Here is a 17,065-nt window from a genome sequence, read left to right as displayed (position 1 = left end):
CTCCAGACCTTAAGTGATCCTCCTGCCTCAGCCTCCCAAAGTGCTGGGATTACAGGCATGAGCCACCGTGCCCGGCCAGCAACAGCATTTCAACTTGTCTTAGAGAATACATACTAGCCAGCTGGGCGCAGTGGCTCACACCTGTAATCTCAGCACTTTGGAAGGCCGAAGCGGGCGGATCACCTGAGGTCAGGAGTTCGAGACCAGCCTGACCAACACGGAGAAACCCTGTCTCTACTAAAAATACAAAATTAGCAGGGCGTGGTGGCGCATGCCTGTAATCCCAGCTACTCGGGAGGCTGAGCGAAGGTTGCAGTGAGCCAAGATCGCACTACTGCACACCAGCATGCCAACCTGGGCAACAGAGTGGGACTCCATCTCAAAAAAAAAAAAAAAAAAAGAGAGAGAGAATACATACTAGCCATTGGTTGGATGCCATTAAAGAAATATTTTATTTTGTCTACATCATTACAGATGCTAGTACCCTTAGAGTAGTAAAACAAAACTACCACATAATCTTTATTTAAAAAGCCTTGGGTTAAGCTCTGGAGAATTTTCATAGGCAAATTCTTCTGTATGGGCTGGATCAGTAAACACTCCGATAAAATCTATCTCCAGAAAGAATGGACCATCCACTTTATCAGCCAAGGTGAATCCTATAGAAGAGATCTAAATTTAAAACAGAGAAATTGATTAAAATCTCATACAGTGACATACTGATATTATTCCAGGAGTTTAAAATCCCATCAAGTGATGATTATAACTGGGTTTTAATGCTATCAGCCCTTAGGAAATACATACTAGTTCTCACATAGCATACCGTAAGAGGAAATGCAAGACTGTTTTTCTTTCCCCATTCAACTTCCTTCCCTCTCCTCATTAGGTAGCGCCACTTAAGACTAGGAAGGACGGCCAGGCGCGGTGGCTCAGGCCTGTAACCCCAACACTGGGAGGCCAAGGTGGGCAGATCATGAGGTCAAGAGTTCAAGACCAGCCTGGCCAACATGGTGAAACCTCGTCTCTACTAAGAATACAAAAATTAGCCAAGTGTGGTGGCAAGCACCTGTTAATTCCAGCTACTCGGGAGACTGAGGCAGGAGAATTGCTCGAACCAAGGAGGTGGAATTTGTGGTGAGCCGAGATCATGCCACTACACTCTAGCCTAGGGGACAAAGCAAGACTCTTGTCTCAAAAAAAAAAAAAAAAAAAGACTAGTAAGGACAACATGAATGCCTAATGGAGGTTCCCTGAAGTGTTCATAAACTCTTATTTTAAAGCTAAATTAGGAGGGAGGGGACAGGGGAAAAATAGCTAAAGTAAAATGTACGCATGCTAAAAATGATCATTCTAAAATTCCTTCAGGATGGGGGTATAGTTCATAGGGGAGGTCTGAGTCAGCCGCTGGCTAGGTTTAAGAGCAGTGGCCCTGAGAAGAAATTTTCATCTGCCAGCTCTCAAATGAACTCAGTCTCACCAGAGTTTCGATTCATTAAAAATGATACAGTTCTGAGTGAAAAATACAGGAATATATTACCTTGTCAAGCAGAAGCTCATGCTGAACATCCCGGATTCTTCCTCGATTAGAGAAGAAAAATTTGGAAAAAGGAATCTGAAAGAAGAAACCATTTACTTCATAACTGAAATGTAAGCAATTGAGGCATCTACATGTAATGATAAAACAAGAGTTTACATTTATTCTAAAATTATTTAATATATGTATTATGACAAATGGCTAGCCATTTGGATCAAAGATGTAACTCAGGCCAAACAATAAAGGGTTAACTATGAAAAAAATATTTGTAACATTTGTGGAAAAAAGACTAGTACCTAAACACAGCTTTTTTTTTTTTTTTTTTTTCCCATGGGGAAATGGGTTTCCTTTTTTTTCTTAAACCCGGGAGGCAGAAGTTGCAGTAAGCCAAGATCGTGCCACTGCACTCCAGCCTGGGCGACAGAGCTAGACTCTGTCTCAGGAAAAAAAAAAAAAAAAGCAAAAAGAATTGTAATATGTTTCCCTTTCTTCCTACATTAGAAAGGGAAGAAAAAGAAATGTCCTATTCCTTCTACTCTTGAACTTTTCAAGTGTGCCTTTTTATTCATCAACTTTATTTTCATATTTCTTCTTTATGTAATTTACTTATTATTAAGCACAATCTTTTAAAACTATATCTGGCTTTGTTTGTTTTTTGTTTTGTTTTGTTTTTGTTTTGAGATAGGGTCTCACTCTGTTACCCAGGCTGGAGTGCAGTGGTGCAATCTTGGCTTACTGCAACTTCTGCCTCCCAGGTTCAAGTGATTCTCCCACCTCAGCCTCCTGAGTAGCTGGGACTATAGGCGCACACCACCACACCCGGCTAATTTTTTTTTTTTTTTTTTTTTTTTTTTTAATAGAGACGGTGTTTCACCATGTTGACCAGGCTGGTCTTAAACTCCTGAGCTCAAGTAATCTGCCAACCTTGGCCTACAAGCATAAACCTCCACACTCTGCCTAAATAATTATACAGAAGCTCTCCAGGATATATTCCTAAATTTTAAAAACACGGCCGGGCGCGGTGGCTCAAGCCTGTAATCCCAGCACTTTGGGAGGCCGAGACGGGCGGATCACGAGGTCGGGAGATCGAGACCATCCTGGCTAACACGGTGAAACCCTGTCTCTACTAAAAAAATACAAAAAACTAGCCGGGCGAGGTGGCGGGCGCCTGTAGTCCCAGCTACTCGGGAGGCTGAGGCAGGAGAATGGCGTGAACCCGGGAGGCAGAGCTTGCAGTGAACCGAGATCTGGCCACTGCACCCCAGCCTGGGCCACAGAGCGAGACTCCGTCTCAAAAAAAAAAAAAAAAAAAAAACACAAACCATAGGTACAGATTATGCTAATTTTATTTTTTGAGTTTAACAAAGGAAGAAAATGGCTGGGCCTGGTTGTGCATGCCTGTAATCCCAGCACTTTGGGAGGCCAACACAGTAGGATCACTTGAGCCCAGGAGTTCAAGACCAGCCTGGGCAACATGGTGAAACCAAGACTCTACTAAAAAAGCAGAAAACTTATCCAGCCATAGTGGTGCATCCTTGTAGTCCTGGCTATTCAGGAGGCTAAGGTGGGAGGATCACCTGAGGCCGGGAGGTTGGGGCTGCAGTGAGCGCATGCTGCACTCCAGCATGGGCAACAGAAGTGAGACCCTGTCTCAAATAAACAAATTTTAATGAACATAAATAAAAATAAATTATACATATTAATATTTATTCCAGTAATTTTATCTCTAGGAATATAGCCTATGAAAATAGTTAAGGATGTTTACCTCAGAGTTTGTTCCGACAGTAGAAAATTCTGAAAACAATCTAAATCTACACGTACATAATGAAGAACAAGTTAAGAAAAAAAAATTTTTTTTTTGAGACAGGGTCTTACTCTGTCACCCAGGCTGGAGTGCATGCAGTAGGGTGATCTTAGCTCACGCAGCCTCAACCTCCCAGGCTCAAGCAATCCTCCCACCTCAGCCTCCTGAGTAGGTGGGACTAAAGGCGCATGCCACCACACTGGGCTAATTTTTGTATTTTTTGTAGAGACAGGGTTTTGCCATGTTGCTCAGGCTTGTCTTAGACTCCTAGCTTCAAATGATCCACCACCTCAGCCTCCCAAAGTGCTAGGATTACAGGTGTGAGCCACTGGACCCAGCCAAAATTGTTTTCTACTTATATAATATCATGCAGACATTAAAAATGATGTGGAAATATATTTGAAAACAAAGTGGTAAACAATAGTTCAGGGAAAATACTGTATACATGTTATAAAACACCACTGGAAGGGAAAAGTGTGACTAGAAAAGTCTGGAAGATACACGTCAAAAATAGTATTTCATCTCTGGATAGTGGTAGTACAAGATTTTTTTCTGTATTTGCCAAATTTTTTTATAATGAAGTAGTTATTTTGTATAATAATTCATTTTATATATATTACTTAAATACAAGTATATATAATTTGTTATATATATCTATAGTAGTGCATATATATGTACTATGTATTGAATGCTTATTTTGTGCTAGACACTAAGACAAAACTCTAGGTACAGGGGAAACTGGTAGGAACAATATAAGCAAGATTTCTGCTCTCACAGAATTTACGGAATTTAGGGCCAGGTATGGTGGTTCACGCCTATAATCCCAGAACCTTGGGAGGCCGAGGCGGGTGGATCACTTGAGGTCAGGAGTTTGAAACCAGCCTGGCCAACTTGGTGAATGAAACCCCATCTCTACTAAAAATACAAAAATTAGCTGGGCGTTGTGGCACACGCCTGTAGTCCCGGCTACTCGGGAGACTGAGGCAGAAAGATCTCTTGAACCTGGAAGGCAGAGGTTGCCGTGAGCTGAGATTGCGCCACTGCACTCCAGCCTGGGCGATAAGAGTGAGACTCCATCTCAAAAAAAAAGAATTTATATAATTTATGTTCCAGGGAAGGCAGTAGAGTGACAATAAACAGATGAATGAATGAACAAAGTAATTTTAGTTAGTGATAAGTTCTATGAAGAAAGTTATAGGATGGTGGTGTTGAAAGTAACTGGATTAGAGGGTCCGATTTTTTTTTTTTTTTTTTTTTTTTTTTTGAGACGGAGTCTCGCGCTGTGTCACCCAGGCTGGAATGCAGTGGCGCGATCTCGGCTCACTGCAAGCTCCACCTCCCAGGTTCAGGCCATTCTCCTGCCTCAGCCTCCGAGTAGCTGGGACTACAGGCGCCCGCCACCACGCCCGGCTAGTTTTTTTTTGTATTTTTAGTGGAGACGGGGTTTCACCATGTTAGCCAGGATGGTCTCGATCTCCTGACCTCGTGATCCGCCCGCCTCGGCCTCCCAAAGTGCTGGGATTACAGGCTTGAGCCACCGCGCCCGGCCGAGGGTCCGATTTTACTTACAGGAATCAGGAAAGGCCTCTCTGAGGCAACTTTTGAGCCACGAGGTGAATGATAGGAAAGAGAAAGCAGGTGAAGACATGGGGGCAGAGCATTACAGCAGAGCAACACTACGTGCAAAGCTCTGAGATGGAAATGAGGTTGTTGAATCTGACAGACAGAAAAGGGGCTGGTGTGGAGGAGGGAGGTAGGAGGAGAGATGGAAGATGAAGACGGGGGTCCGATATTGTAGGCCCATAGGTCATGTTCAGGAGTGTGGACTTAAGTCTTTTTGTTTTTTGTTTTTTTTTTGAGATGGAGTCTCTCTCTGTCGCCCAGGCTGGAGTGCAGTGGCACGATCTTGACTCACTGCAACTTCCACCTCTCAGGTTCAAGCGATTCTCCTGCCGCAGCCTCCTGAGGAGCTGAGACTACAGGCGTGTGCCACCACCTGCAGCTAATTTTTTGTATTTTTAGTAGACACAAGATTTCACCATGTAGGCCAGGCTGGCCTCAAACTCCTGACCTCAAGTGATCTGCCCGTCTCAGCCTCCCAAAGTGCTCAGATTAAAAGTATGAACCACCTAGCCCGGCCTGGACTTTATTCAAATTGTGATGGTTTATTCAAACCACTGAAGGGTCCTGATATGGTTTGGCTGTGTTCCCACCCAAAATCTCATCTTGAATTGTAATAATCCCGGTGTGTCAAGGGAGGGACCAGGTGAAGTTAACTGAACCATGGGGGCCGTTTCCCCGATACTGTCCTGGTGATAGTGAGTTCTCACAAGATCTGATGGTTTTATAAGGGGATTTACCCCCTCACTCAGCTCATTCTCTTTCCTGCCATCATGTGAAGAAGGATGTGTTTACTTCCCCTTCTGCCATGATTGTAAGTTACCTAAGGCCTCCCCAGCCCTGCAGAACTGTGAGTCAATTAAACCGCTTTCCTTTATAAATTACCCAGTCTCAGGTATTTCTTCATAGTAGCAGCACAACAACAGACTAACACAGACAGGTTACATGCTTAGGAGGTACATTTACATGCTTAGAAGCATGTAAATGATGTCATCCGAACTATGTTTCAGAAAGATCACTCTGGCTGCTGTGGAGCCAGGATTTTAGTGGGGCAAGAGACAAACAGGGAAATCAATAATGAAGCTGCTGCAATAATCCAATCACCTGGACCAGGGTGGGAGTAGAAGAGATGGCTAGAAGGAGTCAGCTGCTAGGCCAGGCGGTGGCTCAAGCCTGTAATCCCAGCACTTTGGGAGGCCCGAGGCAGGCGGATCCACAGGGTCAGGAGATCGAGACCACCCTGGCTAACGGTGGAAACCCGTCTCTACTAAAAATACAAAAACTAGCCCGAGGCGAGGTGGCCGAGCGCCTGTAGTCCCAGCTACTGGGAGGCTTCAGAGGCGGAGAATGGCGTAAAGCCGGGAGGGCTGCAGTGAGCGAGATCCGGCCACGCACTCCAGCCTGGGGACAGAAGGCGAGACTCCGTCTCAAAAAAAAAAAAAAAAAAAAAAAAAAAAGAAAGGTCAGCTGCTGAGTGTATTTTGCAAGCAGAGGTGACGGGACTCGCTAATAGACTGGATGTGGGGTGAAGGAGAAGAATTCAGGATGACCCTCAAGTATGCTTATAGCAAAACAAAATGGGGGGGCTTTGTGAGATTTTTTTTTTTTTTTTTTTGAGACGGAGTCTCACTCTGTTGCCCAGGCTGGAGTGCAGTGGCGCAATCTCACTCAGCTCACTGCAAGCTCCATGAGGCCAGAGATCCTCCTGCCTCCAGCCCCTCTGACCAGCTGGGATTACAGGCATGGCCTCATGCCCGGCTAATTTTGAGCCGGAGTCTGCTCTGTCGCCCAGAGCTGGAGGTGCAGTGGCTAGATCTCAGCTCATTCAAGCTCTGCCTCCCGGGTTTCACGTCACTCTCCTGCCTCAGCCTCCCAGCAGGCTGGGACTACTGGCCTGCCACCACTTGACTAGTTTTTGTATTTTTAGTACAGACAGGGTTTCACTGGGTTAGCCAGGATGGTCTCGATCTCCTGACCTCGTGATCTGCCTGCCTCAGCCTGCAAAAGTGCTAGGATTACAGGCGTGAGCCACTACGCCCGACCTTTTTTTATTTTTATTTTTTTTGAGATGGAGTCTCGCTCTGTTGCTAGGCTGGAGTGCAGTGGCACCATCTCGGCTCACTGCAACCTCGCCTCGCAGGTTCAAGCAATTCTCCTGCCTCAGCCTTCTGAGTTGCTGGGACTACAGGCGCACGCCACCATACCCAACTAATTTTTGTATTTTTAGTAGAGACAGAGTTTCACCATGTTGGCCAGGATGGTCTCAATCTCTTGACCTCGTGATCTGCCCACCTCGGCCTCCCAAAGTGCTGGGATTACAGGCGTGCGCCATGGCGCCTGGCCTCTAATTTTTGTATTTTTAGTAGACACAGGGTTTTGCCATGTTAGCCAGGCTGGTCTCGAACTCCTGATCTCAGATGATTCACCCACCTTGGCCTCCCAAATTGCTGGGATTATAGACATGAGCCACCACACCTGGCCTAGGACACCAACTTTTTTTTTTTTTTTTTTTTTTTGAGACAGAGTTTGGCTCTTGTTGCCCAGGCTGGAGTACAATGGCAAAATCTTGGCTCACCGAAACCTCCGCCTCCCGGGTTCAAGCAATTCTCCTGCCTCAGCCTCCCAAGTAGCTGGGATTACAGGCATGTGCCACCACGCCCAGCTAATTTTGTATTTTTTTCAGTAGAGACAGGGTTTCTCCATGTTGGTCAGGCTGATGTCAAACTCCCGACCTCAGGTGATCCACCTGCCTCGGCCTCCTAAATTGCTGGGATTATAGGCGTGAGCCACCATGCCCGGCCAAGACCTCATTTTTATAAACAATGAAGACTTATGCTGTACCTTGACCTCCTGCCAGTAGGGTCCACCACGGGTGAACATGAAGTAACTATACATCTGATTCGTCCTCTGGAGGAAATCTGTGTCCTCCTTGATATTCACCATCCAAGGCCGACCATCCCCACGTACACGGAGATACAGAGTATTGAACTGCGACCAATCATAAGACAACTTCCTCTCAAAAGCACCCTACGATATTGAAAGGAAAGTTAATTGCACCTCCTTCTCCACTATCAGCAAAATGTGAGTCATCACCAAGTCAGCATCATCAACAGGATTCACTAACCATATTTCTGACTTTCTGCCCCATAAGAAGGCAGATAAACCCAGTGATTATTATTTTAGCACAAAATACTGACATAGTTATATGTTTCTAAGGTAATGTTGAACACATAACTGGCCCAGGACAGTGTTTACATGGGGTAGGCACTCACCTGTGTTCACTGAATGGAAATGAATGTATTTCCTCTACCTGGTCCTATGGAGCAATGACTTTTTTCTCTTTTTCTTTTTTTGAGACGAAGTTTCGCTCTTGTTACCCAGGCTGGAGTGCAATGGCACGATCTCAGCTTACCGCAACCTCTGCCTCCCGAGTTCAAGTAATTCTGCCGCAGCCTCCCGAGTAGCTGGAATTACAGGCATGCACCACCATGCCCAGCTAATTTTTTGTATTTTTAGTAGAAACGGGGTTTCTCCATGTTGGTCAGGCTGGTCTCGAACTCCCGACCTCAGGTGATCCACCCGCCTCGGCCTCCCAAAGTGCTGGGATTACAGGCATGAGCCACCGCGCCCGGACAAGGAGCGGTGATTTCTGAGTGGCCTATTTTATGACAACTGCCTTTCCACAAGTCAGAAAACTATAGAGAAAAGAGCTTAAGTTTTAAAAGTGATATTTAACAACAGTGGCTAGCATCCATTGAATATGTGCATTAAATAATTTGCATGCATAATTTAATCCTCACAACAGTGCTATGATAGGTTATTAGCATCTTACCCCGTTTTACAGATAAACAAACTAAGCACTCAGCTAATAAGTGGTATATCCAATGCTGTTTAACTCCAAAATCTGTGTGCTTAACAACTATCTATACTGCCTCTCTCTTCAAAAGTGGAATTTAGTTCATTTCCAAAGGCATTTAGTTATAGCAATCTCAAGGGTACTCTGATGTTGAGAACACCAATGTCTAGATATAAACTAATATTTATTATCCGTGTAACTTTGGACAAGTTACTAAATCTATCCAACTCTGTTTCCTCATCCATAAACCTGGGATGATCTTACCTCAGGAGACTGTTGTGAGGAATAAATGGGATAATATAAAGTGCTTAGCACAAGGACTGCCACGTCACGCTTAATAAATGTTATCTACTATTTTCATTATTCCAAAATGAATATTTGGGCCAGGCACAGTGGCTCACACCTGTAATCCCAGCACTCTGGGAGGCCAAGCGGGGGGGGCGTGGATCACCTGAGGTCAGGAGTTCAAGACCAGCCTGGCCAACATGGTGAAACCCTGTCTGTACTAAAAATACAAAAAATGAGCCAGGCATGGTGGCATGCACCAGTAGTCCCAGCAACTCAGGAGGCTGAGGCAGAAGAATCACTTGAACCTGGAGGGCAGAAGTTGCAATGAGCCAAGATCATGCCACTGCACTCCAGCCTGGGTGACAGAGCAAGACTCCGTTTCAAAAAAAAAAAAGAAAGCCACAGGCTGACCCTACATCAACTCTATAAAACCCCCGGCCATTACAGAGGCTGTGGTCTTTGTTAGAGGAGATGAAAATCTCTCCAAAAATCTTTCAGATGTCTAACCGCTCAGGATTCCTGAAACATAACAATGCTGGTTCCTGGCCCAAAGCAATGCCCAGAAACAAGTAACTGCTCCTCCTCAGAAACCACTTCCCCCTTGTGCTTCCACTTTACACTTGTGCCAATACTTATCTCCAAACACAGGTGAGGCGCCAAATATAACATGGCAGGTGTTTTCATTTATAGAAACAAAAGCTATCTTCTATAGTTTATGCTACAATGAAGTTCACCCCTGTTCACTAGAAAATGATGCCGCCTGGGCCTCACCTACCCTTGGAATCCTGGATATCATTGCACAGTACCCACTGTGGGCAGACTCCCCATCCTGAGGTGCCTCAGAGCTCAGAGTTCCATAGAGCAGTGCACTTTGGTTATTCTTGCCCATTTTCAAAAACACTTCACTTCTGCCTCCAATCGTCTTATCAGAAGTCACTCTCCACTTATCCAAATCTTCTTTCCCGCGGAACTGCCAGACAACCTTGGCTTGTTCCAGCAAGGCCTCTTGCAGAGGGCGGCCTTCCGGTCCCTTCCAATGATTCACAATTTCATCCTTCAAACGCCTAAAATGGTCCATTGCTTCATCTCTAATTGCTTTATCGAAACTAACATCAGGTTTCTCCTCAGGACAAGTTATATCCAAAGCAACTTCTTTCTGGTGATGTCCTTGCAAACCCCCTTCAGTCTTCCTCTGTGAGGAGGCTTTGCCAGGAGAAGCCACTGGTTTCTGAAGACTACTGGAATAGTCTGCAAAGCGAATACCCAAAAATGGATGCAAGGCAGAAGTTGGCTTAGAGCATTTTCTGAGAATATAAGTACCACGCAGCACTTTGTGAAACAAAGCCATGGTACAAAAAAATCAAAATGTAAGTTTCTTCCTGGGCTACCAAGGGCTACGAAGAAGCTTCAGCAAATAGCCCAATTCTACCTGTAACAGAAGAGACATTGAAGAATTATCAGTATAGCAATGAACACATCACAATTTCAAATTCAACAGAAATCAGGTATTTTGAAATTTGTTAACTTATTTTGTTTATTATTATTATTATTATCATTATTATTTGAGACAAGGTCTTGCTCTGTGGCCCAGGCTGGAGTGCAGTGGCACAATCACAGCTCATTTTAGCCTCTCTACTTTCTGGAGTCAAGTGATCCTCCCATCTTAGCCTCCCAGGTAGCTGGGATTACAAGCACACACCACCACACCCACCTAATTTTTAAATTTTTTGTAGAAAGGGATCTCCGTGTCCAGGTGCAGTGGCTCACACTTGTAATCCCAGCACTTTGGGAGGCTGACGCGGGTAGATCACGAGGTCAAGAGATCAAGACCATCCTGGCCAACATGGTGAAACACCGTCTCTACTAAAAACACAAAAATTAGCTGGGTGTGGTGGTGCGTGCCTGTAATCCCAGCTACTAAGGAGGCTGGGGCAGGAGAATTTCTTGAACCTGGGAGGAGGAGGTTGCAGTAAACCAAGATCGTGCCACTGCACACTCCAGCCTGGCAACAGAGTGAGACTTTGTCCCAAAAAAAAAAAAAAAAGAAAAGAAAAAGAAATGGATCTCCCTGTGTTGCCCATGATGGTTTTGAACTCCTGGGATCCAGTGATTCTCCCCTCAGCTTCCCAAAGTGCTGGGTTGCAGGAATGACGCACCATCCCCGATCTTTTTTTTTTTTTTTCTCTTTTCACAAGAGAGTGGGTCAGGCCGGGTGCGGTGGCTCACGCCTATAATCTCTACACTTTGGGAGGCCGAGGCGGATGGATCACCTGAGGTCAGGAGTTCGAGACTAGCCTTGACAACATGGTGAAACCCCATCTCTACTAAAAATAATCCAGGCGTGGTGGCAGACGCCTGTAATCCCAGCTACTCGGGAGCCTTAGGCAGGAAAATCACTTGAACCCGGGAGGCAGAGGTTGCAGTAAGCCGAGATCGCACCACTGCACTCCAGCCTGGACAACAAGAGCAAAATTCCATGTGAAATAAAAAAAAAGAGAGAGAGACAGGGTCTTGCTCTGTCACCCAGGCTGCCACGCTGTGGCAAGATCAATAGCTCATTGTATCCCTGAACTCCTGGGCCCTGGGCTGAAATGATCCTCCCACCTCAGCCTCCAAGGTAACTGAGATAACAGGTGCACACCACCATGCCCAGCTAATTTTTTTAAAAAATGTTGGCCAGGCGCGGTGGCTCACGCCTATAATCCCAGCACTTTGGGAGTCCAAGGTGGGCAGATCACTTGAGGTCAGGAGTTCAAGACCAGCCTGGCCAACTTGGTGAAACCCCATTTCTACTAAAAATACAAAAATGAGTTGGGCGTTGTGGAGAGCGCCTGTAATCCCAGCTACTGGGGAGGCTGAAGCAGGAGAATCACTTGTACCCAGGAGGCAGAGGTTGCAGTGAGCTGAGATCACACCATTGCACTCCAGCCTAGGCAACAAGAGTGAAACTCCATCTCAAAAAAAAAAAACTGTAGCCCACCACGGCAGCTCACACCTGTAATCCCAGCACTCCGAGAATCTGAGGCAGGCAGATGACTTGTCAGGAGTTGGAGACCAGCCTGCCCAACATGGTAAAACCCCATCTCCACTAAAAATACAAAAATTGGCCCAGTGTGCTGGCTCATGGCTGTAATCCCAACACTTTGGGAGGCCAAGGCAGGCAGACCACCTGAGGTCAGGAGTTCAAGACCAGCCTGACCAACATAGTGAAACCCCTACAGAAAATACAAACAATTAGCTGGGTATGGTGGCCCATGCCTGTAATCCCAGCTACTTGGGAGGCCTAGGCATGAGAATTGCTTGAACCTAGGAGGCAGAGGTTGCAGTGAGCGGAGATCGTGCCACTGCACTCCAGCCTGGGTGACAGAGTAAGACTTCACCTCAAAAAAAAAAAAAAATTAGCTGGGAATGGTGCTGGGCACCTGTAACCCCACCTACTCGGAAGGCGGAGGCAGGAGAATCACTTGAACCTGGGAGGCAGAGGCTGCAATGAGCCAAGACTGTGCCATCGCACTCCAGCCTGGGCAACAAAAGTGAAACTCCGTCTCAAAAAAATACATATACAAAAATTAGCTAGGTGTGGTGGCAGGTACCTATAGCATGGTGGCAGGCACCTATAATCCCAGCTACTTGGGAGGCTGAAGCAGGAGAATCGCTTGAACCCAGGAGTGGGAGGTTGCAGTGAGCCAAGATCAGGTCACTGCACTCCAGCCTGGGTGACAGAGCAAGACTCTGTCTAAAAAATAAATAAATAAATAAATAAATAAAAATAAAAAATTGTAAGACCAGGCACAGTGGCTTATGCCTGTAATCCCGACACTTTGGGAGGCCAAGGCGGGTGGATGACAAGGTCAGGAGTTCGAGGCCAGCTTGACCAACATGGAGAAACCCCATCTCTACTAAAAATACAAAATTAGCCGGGTGTGGTGGTGCATGACTGTAATCCCAGCTACTCAGGAGGCTGAGGCAGGAGAATCGCTTGAACCCAGGAGGTGGAGGTTATGGTGAGCCAAGATCACGCCATTGCACTCCAGCCTGGACCACAAGAGCAAAACTCCGTCTAAAAAAAAAAAAAGATAGAGATGAGGTCTTGCTAGGTTGCTCAGACTGGTCTCCAGCTCCTGGGTTCAAGTGATCCTCCCGCCTCAGCCTCTGGAGTACCTGGGATTACAGGCATGAGCCACTGCACCTGATGAATACTACTCCCAATACTTTTTTTTTTTTTTTTTGAGACAGAGTCTCACTCTGTAACCCAGGCTGGAGTGCGGTGGCGCGATCTCAGCTCACTGAAGCTCCGCCTCCCGGGTTCACGCCATTCTCCTGCCTCAGCCTCCCAAGTAGCTGAGACTACAGGTACCCAACACTACGCCTGGCTAATTTTTTTTTTTTTTTTGTATTTTTAGTAGAGACGGGGTTTCACCGTGTTAGCCAGGATGGTCTCGATCTCCTGACCATGTGATCCGCCTGCCTTGGCCTCCCAAAGTGCTGGGATTACAGGCGTGAGCCATAGAGCCCAGCCCACTCCTAATACTTTCAAATCACCCTGATATATATTATCTCATGCCATCCACACACAAATCCTATGAAGTCAGGTAGATATTTCCTTTCTATAGGATACAGACACCAATAGGTAAAATGACATTATCCATTTTTTTTTTTTTTTTTTTTTGAGACAGAGTCTTGCTCTGTCACCAGGCTAGATATCTTGGCTCACCACAATCTCCGCCTCCTAGGTTCAAGCGATTCTCTTGTCTCAGCCTCCAGAGTAGCAGGGATTACAGACCGGCACCACCATGCCCGGCTAATTTTAATTTTTGTTTTTGTTTTTTGTTTTTTTTTTCAGTAGAGATGAGGTTTCGCCGTGTTGGCCAGACTGGTCTCGAACTCCTGACCTCAGGTGATGCGCCCATGTGGGCCTCCCAAAGTGCTGGGATTACAGGCATCAGCCACCGCGCCCGACCTTTTTTTTTTTTTTTTTTAAGACAGAGTCCAGCTTTGTCACCCAAGTTGGAGTGCAGTTGCGCGATCTCGGCTCACTGTAACCTCCACCTCCTGGTTTCAAGCAATTCTCTTGCCTGAGCCGCTGGAATTACAGGTGTGCGCTACCACTCCCAGCTAATTTTTGTATTTTTAGTAGAGACAGGGTTTCACCATGTTGGCCAAGCTGGTCTCGAACTCCTGACCTCAAGTGATCCGCCCACCTTGGCCTCCCAAAGTGCTGGGATTACAGGCGTGAGCCACCGCGCCCAGCCGACATTATCAATAAGGTTTGCTAATAAATCAAAACCATGTAAACAGTATGTTTTCACATGTATTATAAACGTAAAGGAACCAGGAAAAATTAACAGTTGATCTGAGGTCCTGCAATTATGGATAATATTTAAATTCCCCCGCGCCGGTTGCACTTAAATGATTTACACATTTAAGTTACAAAATTATTTACCTCTACACATACAGAAATTTTAGAAACAAATGATAGCTCATAAAATATTTTGCAAACCCTCCGTAGTGTTATTTCTCTAGTAATATAACTTTAATTATAAATGCTTTGTTTCATTTTTTTTTTCTACCAGTAAATAGAAAATCTAACCTATTAACTGAACAATACCGCCCTGAGGTTGACGGTGGGTTTTGACAACATAATCCACGCAGCTAGAAGTGAGTCGAATTAGTAAAGCTATCCTTGGCTTACCATGTGCCAGAAACTGCTCTAAGGGTTTCACTGACGGCTCACAACAATCCTCAGAGAGGAACTATTATTATTTCAATTATGGAGACGAGGAAACCGACGTTCCAAGACTAATTTACCCGAGGTCACGGAGGTAGTGAGTGGCAAAACTCTTCCGCCTTGGCGTTTACCTCCGGCACTCACGGCCTGGCCTCCGAAGACTAGACGTTCGCCGCGGTGGGGAGGCCCCGCAACCCTCAACTGCCAGGGATCTGTCGCCTCCCCACACCCGGGACACATCAAACGCCGACCTACCACCTATTACCTCCCCGAGCCTATAGTGTGGCTTCCAACCAGAAGCCACTTTTCACTTATAGGTCCATCTGTTTTTCCCTTCCGATGCCAAACAAGGCGTCAGAATACTAAAGTTCCGGCCGAGTACAGAAGCCCAGGAAGGATAGCAAGGACCCGGTAGCCCAGCCAACTGAGGTTTTTGGAGGTTTTTGGTCCACTTGGTCGCCAGTTGTAAGGAAGTAGTGAGGATTCGGATAAGTTTTTCGCCTCTCCTTTCTGTATCCTTTCAGACGGCAACTCTATCTCTGCGTCTTTTTTTTTTTTGAGACGGAGTCTCTGTCGCTAGGCTGAGTGCAGTGGCACCGTCTCGGCTCACTACAACTTCCGCCTCCCGGGTTCGAGCGATTCTCCTGCCTCAACCTCCCGAGTAGTTGGGATTACAGGTGTACGCCATCAAGCCCGGCTAATTTTTTTATTTTTAGTAGAGGCGGGGTTTCACCATGTTGGCCAGGATGATCTCGATCACCTGACCTCGTGATCCACCCGCCTCAGCCTCCCAAAGTGCTGAGATTACAGGCGTGAGCCACCGCGCCCCGCCTCCTATAGAACCCAGTTATTGCTAACGCACCTGCGCCCCCACTTGGCGCCTGTATCCCTTCTTTCCTTATCTGTCCCCTCAGTCTCCACAAGAACTACCTGAGGCCTCAAGAGGCCGGTTCTGCTGGAATTGCCCCCATGAATTCTTGAGGACCCACCATGCACCTGGACAGCAGCACCTCCTACCAGCCCTTCCCCAGTCCTGCCCCACAGGGTCGCCAGTTCCTCAGGGCATCTGTTTGTACCTTGTGCACACCTCTGGTAAAGCACTTTCTTTTTTCTTTTTCTTTCTTTTTTTTTTTTTTTTTTTTTTTTGAGACGGTGGAGCCTCACTCTGTTGCCCAGGCTGGAGTGCAGTGGCGCGATCTGCAACCTCCGACTCCTGGGTTGGAACAATTCTCCTGCCTCAGCCTCCCGAGTAGCTGGGATTACAGGTGTGTGCCACCACACCCGGCTAATTTTTGTATTTTTAGTAAAGACAGGGTTTCGCCATGTTGGCCAGGCTGGTCTTGAACTCCTGACCTCATGATCCACCCACCTCGGCCTCCCAAAGTGCTGGTATTACAGGCGTAAGCCACCGTGCCAGGCCAAAGCACTTAAACATTGTTTGTTTGGTTTTTTTTCTTGCTGCCAGGGAAGACAGAATCAACACTGTAGCTTAATTATTCACTCACTTCTCACTTCCTCCGCCACGCTGTGAGCTTTCTTGGGTCCAGACTGCGCTGTTTTTCCTTAACCAGAATGTCCCATAGCGGCGGGAATTTAGTGCTCAGTGTGAATTTGAGAGCATGTACTTCGGTAACACCTTTGTTCTCTAAGGTTCCAAAGGAGCTCACCAAATACAGTAGCCCTTTCCATGTTTTCTCCATCACTGGTTTCTGGGCCGCCTCCTCTTCCTCAAATTCTGCTTGGCTTCTCTAGACTCTACAGTTGCTTCCTCAAACCTTCCCTTTCTGCCCCCATCACTGACTCTTCTATTATCTTCCCACAACCTTTAATGCCGGCTGTCTCCATGGCCCATCCTGCACCTACTTGTTTTCTAGTTTGAAAAATATAAGTTATCGGCCAGGCGCGATGGCTCACGCCTGTAATCCCAGCACTTTGGGAGGCCGAGGCGGGCGGATTGCAAGGTCAGGAGATCGAGACCATCCTGGCTAACACGATGAAACCCCGTCTCTACTAAAAATACAAAAATTAGCTGGGCGTGGTGGCGGGCCCCTGTAGTCCCAGCTACTCAGGAGGCTGAGGCAGGAGAATGGTGTGAACCCGGGAGATGGAGCTTGCAGTGAGCTGAGATCGTGCCACTGCACTCCAGCCTGGGCACACAGAGCGTGACTCCGTCTCAACAACACCACCAACAACAAAAACTGGAAATGTCTTTTTGTTGTTGTTTTTTAGGAAACACCC

The 17,065-nt window shown here is 46.4% G+C and overlaps 1 protein-coding gene across 3 annotated transcripts; it reads right to left on the bottom strand.

Moving 5' to 3' along the window:
- Nucleotides 1–424: 424 nt before the first annotated feature.
- NDUFAF1 (NADH:ubiquinone oxidoreductase complex assembly factor 1) lies at nt 425–15,137 on the bottom strand. Of its 3 annotated transcripts, none has more exons than XM_003900804.3 (5): nt 14,792–15,137; nt 9,875–10,528; nt 7,797–7,982; nt 1,535–1,609; nt 425–669 (listed from the first exon to the last, which is right to left on the bottom strand). In XM_003900804.3, the coding sequence occupies exons 2-5, from the start codon at nt 10,445–10,447 to the stop codon at nt 520–522; spliced, it is 984 nt and encodes a 327-aa protein (XP_003900853.1). In that variant the 5' UTR covers nt 10,448–10,528; nt 14,792–15,137; the 3' UTR covers nt 425–519. The 3 variants fall into 3 exon arrangements, with proteins under 3 accessions (XP_003900853.1, XP_009208234.1, XP_021796123.1); XM_009209970.2 differs by having other exon boundaries at nt 14,908–15,102; XM_021940431.2 differs by lacking the exon at nt 7,797–7,982 and having other exon boundaries at nt 14,792–15,104.
- Nucleotides 15,138–17,065: the final 1,928 nt, after the last annotated feature.

The sequence above is a fragment of the Papio anubis genome, chromosome 7 (assembly GCF_008728515.1).
Source record: "Papio anubis isolate 15944 chromosome 7, Panubis1.0, whole genome shotgun sequence".
In the NCBI taxonomy this organism is placed as follows: Eukaryota; Metazoa; Chordata; class Mammalia; order Primates; family Cercopithecidae; genus Papio; species Papio anubis.
This window is presented reverse-complemented; position numbering and strand designations above follow the sequence as displayed.